Source organism: Corylus avellana, chromosome ca8 (assembly GCF_901000735.1).
Source record: "Corylus avellana chromosome ca8, CavTom2PMs-1.0".
Lineage (NCBI taxonomy): Eukaryota > Viridiplantae > Streptophyta > Magnoliopsida > Fagales > Betulaceae > Corylus > Corylus avellana.
This window is the reverse complement of record NC_081548.1, coordinates 24985060-24996408: the sequence shown is the minus strand read 5'-3', so window position 1 is coordinate 24996408 and position 11349 is coordinate 24985060. Positions and strand designations below refer to the sequence as shown.

Here is an 11349-nt window from a genome sequence, read left to right as displayed (position 1 = left end):
AATCCAATGGTGTAAGAATTTCATGCAATAACTTTTGTTTTTAAATGATGGCCCTTTTTGTTTTTACCGATGTTCTGTCTGTCTTTCTCAAACTTCTTCTACACACTTTTCCTCACTTCAAAATAAAAATAAAAATAAAAACTTCTTTCTTCCCGACCCTGTACTTCTCTCCACAAACCAACCCCCACTCCACCACCGTCGAGCTTCCCGAGCCACCGGCCCTCTACCACAAGCCCGGTCCGAGCCCACATACGCTTCTAGCGGTGGGGTCGGAGCCCAACAAGGCCGTGCACCTCCAAGCCGGTTCGCGGTCAGCGAAGATCATGACCATGGTGTGGAAGGCCTCCAGGACATCGGTAAAAACAAAAAGGGCCATCGTTTAAAAACAAAAATTCAGGACTCCGGATAAATGATCCTTATCATGTTTTATTTTATTTTATTTTGTGACTATATATAAATAATTCTAGAAATATTTTGTGTCACGTCTCTCACCATATACGCACCCCATTTATTGGAAGCACGTGACACGGACCGCAACACTGACTTTGGTTCCACCATGACTACCGTCTAGCCATTTGCTTTGGTTCAATAATTGTTTTTCTTTGAATTTTTTTTTCATGAACAATCAATCAAATCATCGATGCGATTAATACTTTGTTTTTGTTTGACTTCTTTGATTCAATAATTTCAGCCATTTTCATGAAAGTTATATGTTTATATTCGATGATATAGATGATGAATTGTTAAAGATAATTTTAGTAATAATTTAGATCTTTTTTATTCAGCTTTCCGCTATATAATTTATTATGTGTTCAGGGTAATACCACAAGCTAATTAGCTTGGAAATGGAGGCATTGGTAGTAAAACTCGAAATTAATTAATTTCGAAAAGCATTATAATTTCAAACTTTACTCATTTTATCGATTGTATTCGGGTCATATAAGGATTATAACCATTTTCTTATAGAAAAATGCTATAATGCAATAAAATGATCATTTTTTGTTTATAAAGTGTTAGGTGGCAAGAGATCATAGACTTCATCTATAATTGTTATGGTCCCATCCACTAATAAGTCTTTGACCTCTTAACACCTAAAACTTTTATGGACAAAAAATAATTATTTTATTGCGCTATAGCATATCTCTTTCTTATATGCGTATGAATTTACAAAATCACCGAAGCTGATTTATTGACCGAAAAGATCTTCGCTTCTTCTTAATACTTCTTTTATACCTCAACGAGAACAGCCGCGGCTTCTGAACTGTGTATATTTCTTCTGCCGTTCATTCCTGTTAACCGCTACCCAACTCAAACAAATAAATACAAAAAAGCTTTAAAAAAATAAAAAAAATAAAGAAAGAAGTGAGATAAACAGGTTGTGAGTGGCTCTCCAAAATCGAAACGTAAATACCGGTGATTTACCGAACTTAATCGATCAGTTTCCTTTCATCTTCTCTTTCCTCACCCTGGCCTCCTTTCTGAGTTTGTAAAAGATTTGAGGGTGGGAAGATAAGCCTAAATGGAGGCCACCGGTCTCCTCACTCCCGTCGTACAGTACTTGGTCCGGCTACTCGGAGAAGAAATAAAACTCCTTTGTGAAGTAAAGAATGACGTCGAGTCACTTAAGCTGGAGCTCGGTCTCATATCTGCCTACCTGGATCCACCCGAGGGCAATCGGAAGAAGGATGCCATATCGGAGGTGGTAATAGGGCAAATCAGGGAGAAGGCTTACGAGGCTGAGGATGTAATCGATAAATACATCCTCATCAAAACCTCAAAACACAGCAGGAGGAAATCGGTGGTGAATATACTCCAGGGGTGTGGCCGCCCAAAAGAGCTTGTCGATTTAGCAAAGACAATAGTAAACCTCAAGAATGAAATCAATAATATCTTCAACAATGCCAAAAAGTACGCCATTGAAAGACCTGAAACTAGTGTAGATGCAGAGCCCGATCGAAAGCAGGAACTGCACAAACATTGGTCAGAAGTCAGGGAAGATGACGTGGTGGGCTTCAACAATAACTCAGTGGAATTGGAGAAGCTTTTTAGGAAAAAAGGTACTAAGCTTGATGTGATTTCAATAATCGGCATGGGTGGGTTGGGCAAAACAACTCTTGCCCGGAAAATCTACAACACTACTCAGGTCAGGAGCTTCTTTGCACGCCGTGTATGGGTGTATGTATCTCAACATGCCAAAACTAGAGAGCTGTTGTTTAAAATTTTAAAGGAGATGCCAATTTCGAAGGAGCTGAGAAGGAATCTTGAAGGCATGGGGGACGGCGAATTAAAAGAGACATTGTCCAAATACTTGAACCGGGAGAGGTATTTAATAGTCATGGACGACATCTGGAAAACTGATTTCTGGGATGAGGTAAGATCTGTATTTCCTGATAACTCTAATGGAAGCAGAATCTTAATCACCAGTCGTAATAAAGCTGTGGCTTTGAAGGCAAGTAGTACTCCTCCCTACATTCTCCCATTTCTTAATAGCGACGAAAGCTGTGAACTCTTTCATAAGAAAGTGTTTCAAGGAGGAGAATGTCGCCCCGAGTTAAAGCCTCTGGCCAGACAACTAGCAGAAAGCTGTCGTGGCTTACCACTTTCAATTGTGGTATTAGCGGGCATTTTAAAACACGAACAACAAGAATTGCTAACATGGTCGAAATTTATTCAGGTAAATTGCCACCTTACTGAATGCAGAGACATACTAGCCTTGAGCTACACCCACCTACCCCGGCCCTTAAAACCGTGTTTTTTGTATCTTGGTGCATACCTAGAAGACTCTGAGATTCCTGTAAGGCAACTAATTAACCTTTGGATAGCCGAGAGTTTCATAGAGCACACTCCCAATAAAAACCCTGAGGATGTTGCTGAAGACTACTTGGAGCAGCTCATTGATCGAAGCTTGATCCAAGTAGCTAGCAGGAGGGCAGATAGAAGATCTGTAAAGACATGCCGTATTCATGATCTTTTACGAGATCTCTGCATATCACAGAGTGCTGAAGAAAAATTTCTCGAGGTATGTACAGATGTTAACCCTTCATTTGTAAACAAATCCCGTAGGCTTTCTATTCAAGGTAGCATTGATTCATATATTTCTTCAAACCCCACTCACTCTACGATTCCTCGTTCTTTGTTGTTTCTTGGCCAAGATACAAATGAATTTGATCAAAAGCACTGGACATGGGTCCAGGAAAACTTGTTGTTGGTTCGGGTGTTTAATTTGGGGCATGTAAATCTCTCCGATCACACAAGCATAGGAAGATTCATCCATTTGAGGTACTTGGGTATAAAACTTGATGCAATGGGAGATATTACCGCTTCCATTTGCAGCCTTACGAATTTAGAAACACTTGACCTGAGAGGTAGTACCTTTCTAAATCGCTTGCCAAAAGGGATATGGAAATTGCGACGCTTAAGGAATTTGCATATGTCTGGGCCAGTGGGTCTTCCTGACTATTTGGACCCAGACATTAAAGGTCTGTGGAGCCTTCAAGTCCTTTCCACCGTCTCTCTTACCCCACAAAATGTGGGCCTAATTGTCAAGGGCAACCCTCCTAATATAAGGAAATTAGGAATATGGTTTGAGGACGAGAGCAAGAGCGAAGTAGCAGATGTTTTGAGAAGCCTCACCCACTCATCTCATCTTCAAACACTGAAAATTATAAATTGTTCAGAGCATCCTGGTTTGCCGATTCAATTTCCATCCAACATCACCAAGATAACTTTAAGCCGAGTGAGCATAGAAGTCGATGGCAGCATGAAACTTCTGGGGGAACTTACCGGTCTTCTGATACTGAAACTAAAAAGTTGCTTGCTTTCTAGTAACTTCGAATTCATTGCAGGTTCATTCCCTAGCCTTGAAGTTTTGAGATTGGAAAAATTGAGAATTGAAGAATGGAAACAAGAGGAAAACACAATGCCATACCTCAAGCATTTGGTTATCAAAGAATGCACTGGGTTGACTGTACTCCCTTCGGAACCATGGAGTCTGTTGGCTTTGCGTGATGTGGAGGTATTATGGAGCAGCAGAGAATCTGTAATGACGCTTCAAAATATGCAGAACGATCATGAGTTCAATCTAGTGATTGAGCCTCCTCTGGCTGACTCCTTTTATGACAGAATTGCGATGATCTAGATCACTCCGGTATTTACTTTCTCTACCTTTGTTTCTTTCTATTCTGATCCAATTGCATCGCATTTCTCTTAATAAAGTTACCGATTAATTTCTCTTGCTTTTGTCTTTTCTTCAATTAATATTATAATTACTTAATAACAGTGAACTTCGACGGAAACGTTTCATTTCCACTGCTGTTGCAAGGCTCTCCCACCTCTGTGGCTAGCTGGTGCTTCTCATTTGTATTCTACTCCAACTTTTTGTAGTTGCACGTACTTTCTTGTTACCGTTGATTGTTCAAGCAGGACTATGATGAAAGGAATTCCCCTTAATTACGAGTAATTTTAGATAGTCTGTTTGTGTCCCACTAAGAATAATGTGGCTATTTTTTTTTTTTTTTATTTGACATGTTCGCACAAGAGGAAGGAGAGGGGATTCGAACTAATGACCTCCACTTCATTAGGCGTAGTACTAGCCGATTGAGCTACCTCTTGGGGACATGTGACTATTAAAATCACCCTTTGATCAAAATTCAATAATGATCAATCACAAGCTCAATTGTGATTTTAATAGCCACATTATTCTTAGTTTGACACAAGTATGCCATCTAGAATTACTCATTAATTATTGAAAAGGGTTCCTACCAAAAACAACAGGGAATGGAGACATTGAAATGTTTATTTAAATAAATTTTCAATAATCTAGGACACCGTTTTTGCTTCCATTTAATTTTCAATTATTGAAGAATAGTGTTGCTCTAATGCAGGGATTTTGAATTTACAACTTGTTGACACGTGTCGGTATGTAATTGGTTTTGAAGTTTTGATGATTTGAATGGTAATTTTAATAAACACGTACCTTGTTCGAATCCTCCTCCCCCTTCCTTGTGCGAACATGTCAAAAAATAAAAAATAAAAAAATAAACATGTACCTTATTAGTATTAGATGCCAACTATAAGTGAGATTACTAACCAATATTTGTTGCTCCGTGATATTTAACCAATGTGGGTAAGAAATTAGTATATTACGAGTAATTCTATTTATTCCTTAACCAAATAGTTAATCTTCATGCATTAAAATGTTATGAGAACCACGTCGCACCCGTCTTAGAGGGATGAGATGAGAATAATGAAGTGATGTATAGCATTACTCTTACTCGTATATGACAATAATGCATCACCGCATATATATATAGCAATATGAAGATTTTTGGTGTATTAATTAAATGATTAAATTTATTATTTTTAATTCGTCTAAAATTGTATCGTAAATTCATCCTAGTTCCGATGAAAACATACGTTTGGTTTGGCATTTGCTTATTCTCATGATCTCATCATTGCTTTACACTTTTTCGAAGCCCATTCAGCCTTAAGTAGAAGGCCGAATTTAACTATGGGGCTTCCTTTGGCATTTGAGACGTGGAAATTGTAGCCCCATGCGAAAGAGAATAAGGGCCATTGTCCAAGCCGGGCTCCTTGAGATCAACTAATTATAAAATATAATGGTGCGTAAAAATCTTCTTGAGAGCGTAATGAAAAACACAAAAATAATAATAAAATAAACTTTCTTTCTCTCCTTTTCTCAGCTAGCAGGAACGTTGCAACTTTTTTCATTTTCCACAAATTGACGTAGGTCGATATTTGCCTATATTTTTAGTAAAAACAAAAATAAAATATATATCAAAAATAATATTGAAACAACGCTATCCGGAGGAGGTGTGCATGATTTGGGTGCAGATTTTTCCACAAAACTGACATATCACTCCTTAAAATAATCTCTCAACTAATCCACCAAAAATTAAAGCTGACACATACGTTCAACAACTCTTCAATATTTTCTGTCAGAGTTAATGAGCTTGAACGAGCCTTAACCCATTGTGTTTAACTTAATATAATCCAACCGAAATTTAATCTTATAATATTCTTAAAATCCCATAAATTCCTCATGAATAATTAACACGCTTAATATAAATATTAATATATCTTTAAATGAGGGTTTTAAAATTTGGTACGTACAATTTCTTTCCCCAACATCAATTTTCAACAATAATGGCTCTTATGTCAAAGCTGGTAGAGGAAAGCTCGGATTGCGGTTCCCTTCAATTATTCAAAATTTGAGATTTTCATGTTACGAAATAATGACCATTCATTAAATCTAATGGTCTATAAAATACCAGTTTGTTTTGTATAATCGAGGGGATCTCAATCCCCACTTCACGTCAGCTTAAAATCAAAATTTATTATATTTGTTATACAAAAGCAGCTGTCATTTTATAGATCATCGAATTTAATGAACAGCCATAATTTCATAACATGAAAATATCAAATTTTGAATAATTGGAGGGATCTCAATCCAAGAAGCTCAAGAATGGCTTCAATTTTCAACAATTATGACTATGAAAACCAACAATTATAGCTAAAGTGAAAACTGAGCCTCAATTGTCAAAAGTGTGTTTATTAAGGTAAAGACACAAGACTTTTGAGTTAATAAAGCATGAAGCAGCTTCCTAAGCTAGGGTAACTACTCCAACAACCAAATCTGTCGGGACACTCACGGTGATTGAGTTGGTCAAGTTGATTAATGCCGAGAAAAGATTGACTTTTTATTATCGCTGATAGTCGATAGATGGCTATGCATTTGAGATTGTCATTGAATTTGTATGGTGAAAGTTTTTTGTTCTTACATTGATGGGTGTTGCTCTTTTTCGTTGAAACTGTAAATGGCCTTAGTGGCTCTGTTTTGCTTTCGTTTTTATTTGTCTTTTGTTTTTTGTTTTTTTTTTGGGTTATAGATTTGATGCCAACAAACCTGCATTCAGTAGCCGCACCAATTTGTGCAATTGATGATGAATGTTAGATATTGGTGGTGATTTTAGAAAGAATAAATAAAAGTATCTATTTATCAGCTAGAGCATTTTGCTCTGGTTGGCTGATTTACAAATGAGAATTCCACTATTACCTCAAAAAAAAAAAAAAAAAAGTATCTAAATATACTGGAGAAATATTTAAAGAGTTTGATATAGAGTGCTTTTGAAAAGTGGCTAGTTAAACTAGAAAAGTGAGTTTTCTAGTTAAATTTTAGCTAAAGAGTAGCTAGTTCATTGAATGCTCAATTGAATTTTAAGGTGCCAAGTTATGTGACGGTTTGGTTATTTTACATGGTTTGGCAGGCACAATTGAATTTTAGAATATTAATTAATTATTATCAGCTTTTGAGACAAGTAACAAATGGTTTGGGTTCTAACTTTGTTTTTCATTGTTTACCTTACATTTTAATTAAAGATTATATGTTGGTGTTATTTATTAAGGACGGTTTGTTAAGCCTATACGTGAGAAAAAGTGTTAAAGTATTAATTAAATTATTAGGGTTGAAGTGCAACAAAAGTTTCGCTGTTCAAAATGTCTTCGTAAACTTGACTGTTTATTTGGCTACTAAAAGATAGTTTTGAAGCTTTGTTGATAAACAATATCAAGGAGATTCATGCATTGTTGCTCAATTGTGTGGTTAATAAAAGCATAAAAGTCACCACACCTTTTGATTTTGAACATAAAAACTAGCTCAACACCTTGCAAATTTGTAATACAATCCAGTATTTATCATTAACAGCTATTAATAGAAACACAATTAGAAACAGCCACTAACAGCTTACAGACAGCTATTAGAAACACTAACGTTTCATCTAAACAGTCTGCTGGTGGCATGCCTCGAATAACGAAGATACAAACACACATTATTAGAAGCAACAAACATAAAATCATTCCATGACAACGAAAAATAAAGACAACAAACTGAGCAGCAAAGACCATGCGGGGGACTAGTTACCTCATTACAGGTAACAGCAATAGAAAGGAACACCATCTCTGTCACTCCATAAATAACTTGCAAAAAGACATAAACCAAGAGCAGTTAAATTAATTGGTAAACTTGTCAAGAGGCAGTTTTTTCATGAAGGTCGTCAATCATAGGAGGATAGATCAATAGATTGAACCCAAACGTCACCTGCAATTCCTGAAGCATCTTTGCTGATACTGAGTTGCTCCATAATACTTGTACATCTCGTAATGCGGTCAAACTCAATCGAATTAAAGGGAGCATGGTCAACTCACTGCATTGTTTGATAACCAAATGCTTGAGGCATGGCATTGCGCCTCTCCTTTGTTTCCATTTTTTCATTTTCAGATTAATTTTCCAATTTAAGGACCTGAAGTTGAGGAAACGAACCTGCAAAGACGTGGAGCTTAGAAAGCAAACAACTTTGTAGTTTCAGTATCTGTAGGTTTGGAAGCTCCCCCAGCATTCTCATGTCTCGACGAACTTTTAAGCGCACAAGTCTTAACGTTATCTTGGTTAATGTCGATGGAAGCGACACTGAAAGACAACGATATTCACAACAATTTATAATTTTCAAAGTTTGAAGATGATGTAAATGGTGGAGGCTTTTTAAAACATCTACTACTTCGCTGTTGCTCTCGTCAGACGCAAACCACAATCCTAAGTTCCTTACATTATTCATCCTGAGTGAACTTTGCGGCTTAGGGGATACAGTGGAAAGGACTTGGAGGTTACACAGAGCTTCAGCGTCTGGGTCCAAATCGTTAGGTAAACTCACTGGCCCAGACACATACAGATTCCTTAAACATCGCAACTTCCATATCTCTGTTGGCAAACAATTCAGAAAAGTACCTTTCATGTTTAGTGTTTCTAGATTTATAAGTTTGCCAATGGAAGAAGGAATAGCTTTCAGTGCATCAGATTCTATACCCAGGTACCTCAAATGGATCAATTTTGTTATCACCGTGGGAATGGAGTAGAGATGTGCTTGCCCTAAATTAAGCACCCGACCCAACTTAAAGTTTTCGTGAACCCATTTCCATTGCTTCGGACCCAAGCCATATGTATCTTGGTTGAAAAAAAACAATGAACGAACACATGTGGTGTCAGGGGTATATTGATGCATAACATATGGTTCATTGTCAATGGTATATTGATGCATATCAAAATTAGGGGTAGTTTGAAGCATATCAAAATGAGGGGTATTTTGAAGCATATCAAAATGAGGGGTATTTTGAAGCATATCAAATGGTTCAAAGATATTTTGAAGCATATCAAATGGTTCAAAGATATTTTGAGGCCTATCATATGGTTCAATGGGACCCTGGAGGGAAACTCTGCGGGATGTGGTACTGGTCGAAGCGAAAGAGAAAAGTACCTCAAGAAATTTGTCTACTACGCTCCTCTGTATGCAGAGCTCTTGGACGAGATCATGGATGCGGCATGTCTTTGCTCCTCCATCAGTCCTTCTGCTAGCCACTTGGACCCAGCCTTGATCAATGAGCTTCTCCAAGTAGTCTTCAGCAACATCCTCTGGGTCTATATTGCGAGGGTGCTGTATGAAACCCTCCGCTACCCACAGCTTGATCAATAGCCTTACAGGGATCTCAAAGCCTTTTGGGAATACACAAAGATACAAAAGGCATGGTTTCATGTTTCGGGGCAGTTGGAAGTAGCATAATTCCCGTATTTGTTTATTGCAGTTCCCATATACATGACTATTAAAATTCGCCCATGTTTTGTATTTATTCTCTTTGTTTGCTAAAATGCCCGCTAATACCACAATTGAAAGAGGTAAACCTTTACAACTTTCCAAGATTTGTCTCCCAAGCGTTTCTAAATTGGTAGGACAACTTCCTCCTGGGAACACCTTCTTACTAAAGAGCTCCCAGCTTTCATCTTTGTTAAGAGCTGGGAGATGGTAAAGAGGAGTAAGATTTGCAAGTGAAGCCATTTTTTCTATGTGAGTGGTGATCAATATTCTGCTCCCATTCGAGTTATCAGGAAAAGCAGATCTTACCTCATACCAAAATTGAGTTCTCCAAATACCGTCCAAAACTACGAGATACCTCTTCCCTTGCAAGCATTTGAAGAGCTTGTTTTTTAGTTCATCCTCACTCAAGTATTTGAACAGCTTCTTCCTTGTCAACTCATCTGATTTTGGCATCTCTGACTTCAAAATTTCAACCAACACCTCTCTGCAGGTTCTGAAATTTTTAGAAATACACACAAGCGCACGGAAATTAAAGTGACTCTTGATGTCAACATTATTGTAGATTTTTAGGGAAAGGGTGGTCTTGCCCGACCCACCTTCACCGAAGATTGAAACGACATCAAGCTGTGGATTCCCTTCCGTAAGCAGTTTCACCAAATCCGGCAAGAGATAATTGAAGCCCACCACGCCATCTTCCTCGTCTTCTCTCCAACGTTTGTGCGGTAGTGCCTCTGTCGCTGCATCTATGCTAGCTTCATCACTTTCAAAGCTGTCCTTTTCCATAATATTGTTGTAGATTTTGTTGATTTCTTTCTTTAGTTCTTGGATCCTCTTTCCAACATCATGAAGCAGTCTTACGTGGGTAGCCTGATTAATATTGTCCGGCCTGTCCGCGTGTGTTGCGACGTTTAAGATGATTGTGTCGATAACATCCTCAGCCTCGTAAGCAACGTCCACGATTTTCCTCAACATTTCACTGCGGCTCCGTTTCCTCATCACATGTTTCCCCTTGGAGTTATACTCCACCATTTCATGAGTACAGCTTCGTTTCCCCTCGGGTGTCTCGAGGAATATATTTATCAGACTGAGCTCCCGTTGAAGTGACTTGACTTGATGCTCCACTCCACCAAAGGAATTTGCTTCTTTTACCAGTAGCTGGGACAAGTGCTCTAGGAGGAAATTAACAACAAAGTCGGCCATATTTGTGTATCTTCCCTCCCTTAAAATCTTTTAAAAACTGAGAAACATGGTGACTGGCGAGGGAAGGGAGGATGTAAGTTCTTTACTCTTCAATTCTTTTTTCTTCTTCTTAGTTGAGGTGGTTGTGGTTAGGGAAGAAAGACATTGGGAGAGAACGAACGGTGGAAGAAGTGGACGCAGTTCAGAAGACACGGACACGGCTGTTCTCGTTAAAGGTATTCAGAAAAAGTACGAAGAGAGACTTGTTGGGTGCCCAGAGAGACTAGCGAAAAGTGATACATTTAAAGGGATTCATGATCAAGCACCTAACAATCTGAGCACCTAACAATAAGTGCGGTAGAGTCGTAGACTTTTGGTAGAGGCTTTTTTCTTGGTTTTGTAGTAATTACGGTGCAGGCTTTTCTTTGGCAGGGAAGGGATTCGTAATTATTGGCCCACCACTTCTTTCTTTTTTCGTTTTTTGGGCACCCCCAACAATTATTTATCT

At 38.1% G+C, this 11349-nt stretch overlaps 3 protein-coding genes across 7 annotated transcripts in view; 1 reads left to right on the top strand and 2 right to left on the bottom strand.

The window, feature by feature from the left end:
* The first annotated feature begins 1378 nt into the window (after positions 1 to 1378).
* Positions 1379 to 4877, top strand: LOC132190233 (disease resistance protein RPP13-like). Of its 3 annotated transcripts, none has more exons than XM_059605155.1 (2): positions 1379 to 4147; positions 4280 to 4877. In XM_059605155.1, exon 1 carries the CDS (start codon positions 1520 to 1522, stop codon positions 4136 to 4138), a length of 2619 nt encoding a protein of 872 aa, XP_059461138.1. In that variant the 5' UTR covers positions 1379 to 1519; the 3' UTR covers positions 4139 to 4147; positions 4280 to 4877. The 3 variants fall into 3 exon arrangements, with proteins under 3 accessions (XP_059461138.1, XP_059461140.1, XP_059461139.1); XM_059605157.1 differs by lacking the exon at positions 4280 to 4877 and having other exon boundaries at positions 1379 to 3019; positions 3846 to 3912; XM_059605156.1 differs by lacking the exon at positions 4280 to 4877 and having other exon boundaries at positions 1379 to 3279; positions 3846 to 3910.
* Positions 4878 to 7696: 2819 nt separating this feature from the next.
* LOC132190006 (putative disease resistance RPP13-like protein 3) lies at positions 7697 to 11113 on the bottom strand. Of its 3 annotated transcripts, none has more exons than XM_059604875.1 (2): positions 9327 to 11113; positions 7697 to 8338 (listed from the first exon to the last, which is right to left on the bottom strand). In XM_059604875.1, the coding sequence occupies exons 1-2, from the start codon at positions 10860 to 10862 to the stop codon at positions 8045 to 8047; spliced, it is 1830 nt and encodes a 609-aa protein (XP_059460858.1). In that variant the 5' UTR covers positions 10863 to 11113; the 3' UTR covers positions 7697 to 8044. The 3 variants fall into 3 exon arrangements, with proteins under 3 accessions (XP_059460858.1, XP_059460859.1, XP_059460857.1); XM_059604876.1 differs by having other exon boundaries at positions 8212 to 10146; positions 10259 to 10349; XM_059604874.1 differs by lacking the exon at positions 7697 to 8338 and adding an exon at positions 8615 to 8773 and having other exon boundaries at positions 8887 to 11113.
* The window catches only part of LOC132191102 (putative disease resistance RPP13-like protein 3), a 2529-nt gene continuing 2223 nt past the window's right edge, over positions 11044 to 11349 (bottom strand). Inside the window, exon 2 of the mRNA XM_059606113.1 lies at positions 11044 to 11124. Coding sequence (XP_059462096.1) covers positions 11044 to 11124 — 81 coding nt within the window. The remainder of the gene's footprint in view (positions 11125 to 11349) is intronic.

Bases quoted from the DNA above. Each gene is read 5' to 3' on its own strand.
- LOC132190233 (XM_059605155.1), top strand. From the start codon at position 1,520: ATGGAGGCCACCGGTCTCCTCACTCCCGTCGTACAGTACTTGGTCCGG.
- LOC132190006 (XM_059604874.1), bottom strand. From the start codon at position 10,862: ATGGCCGACTTTGTTGTTAATTTCCTCCTAGAGCACTTGTCCCAGCTA. The intron at 8,774-8,886 runs GTACCTGGGTAT...GTTTGCCAACAG, and splicing joins ACAAAATTGATCCATTTGAG to AGATATGGAAGTTGCGATGT.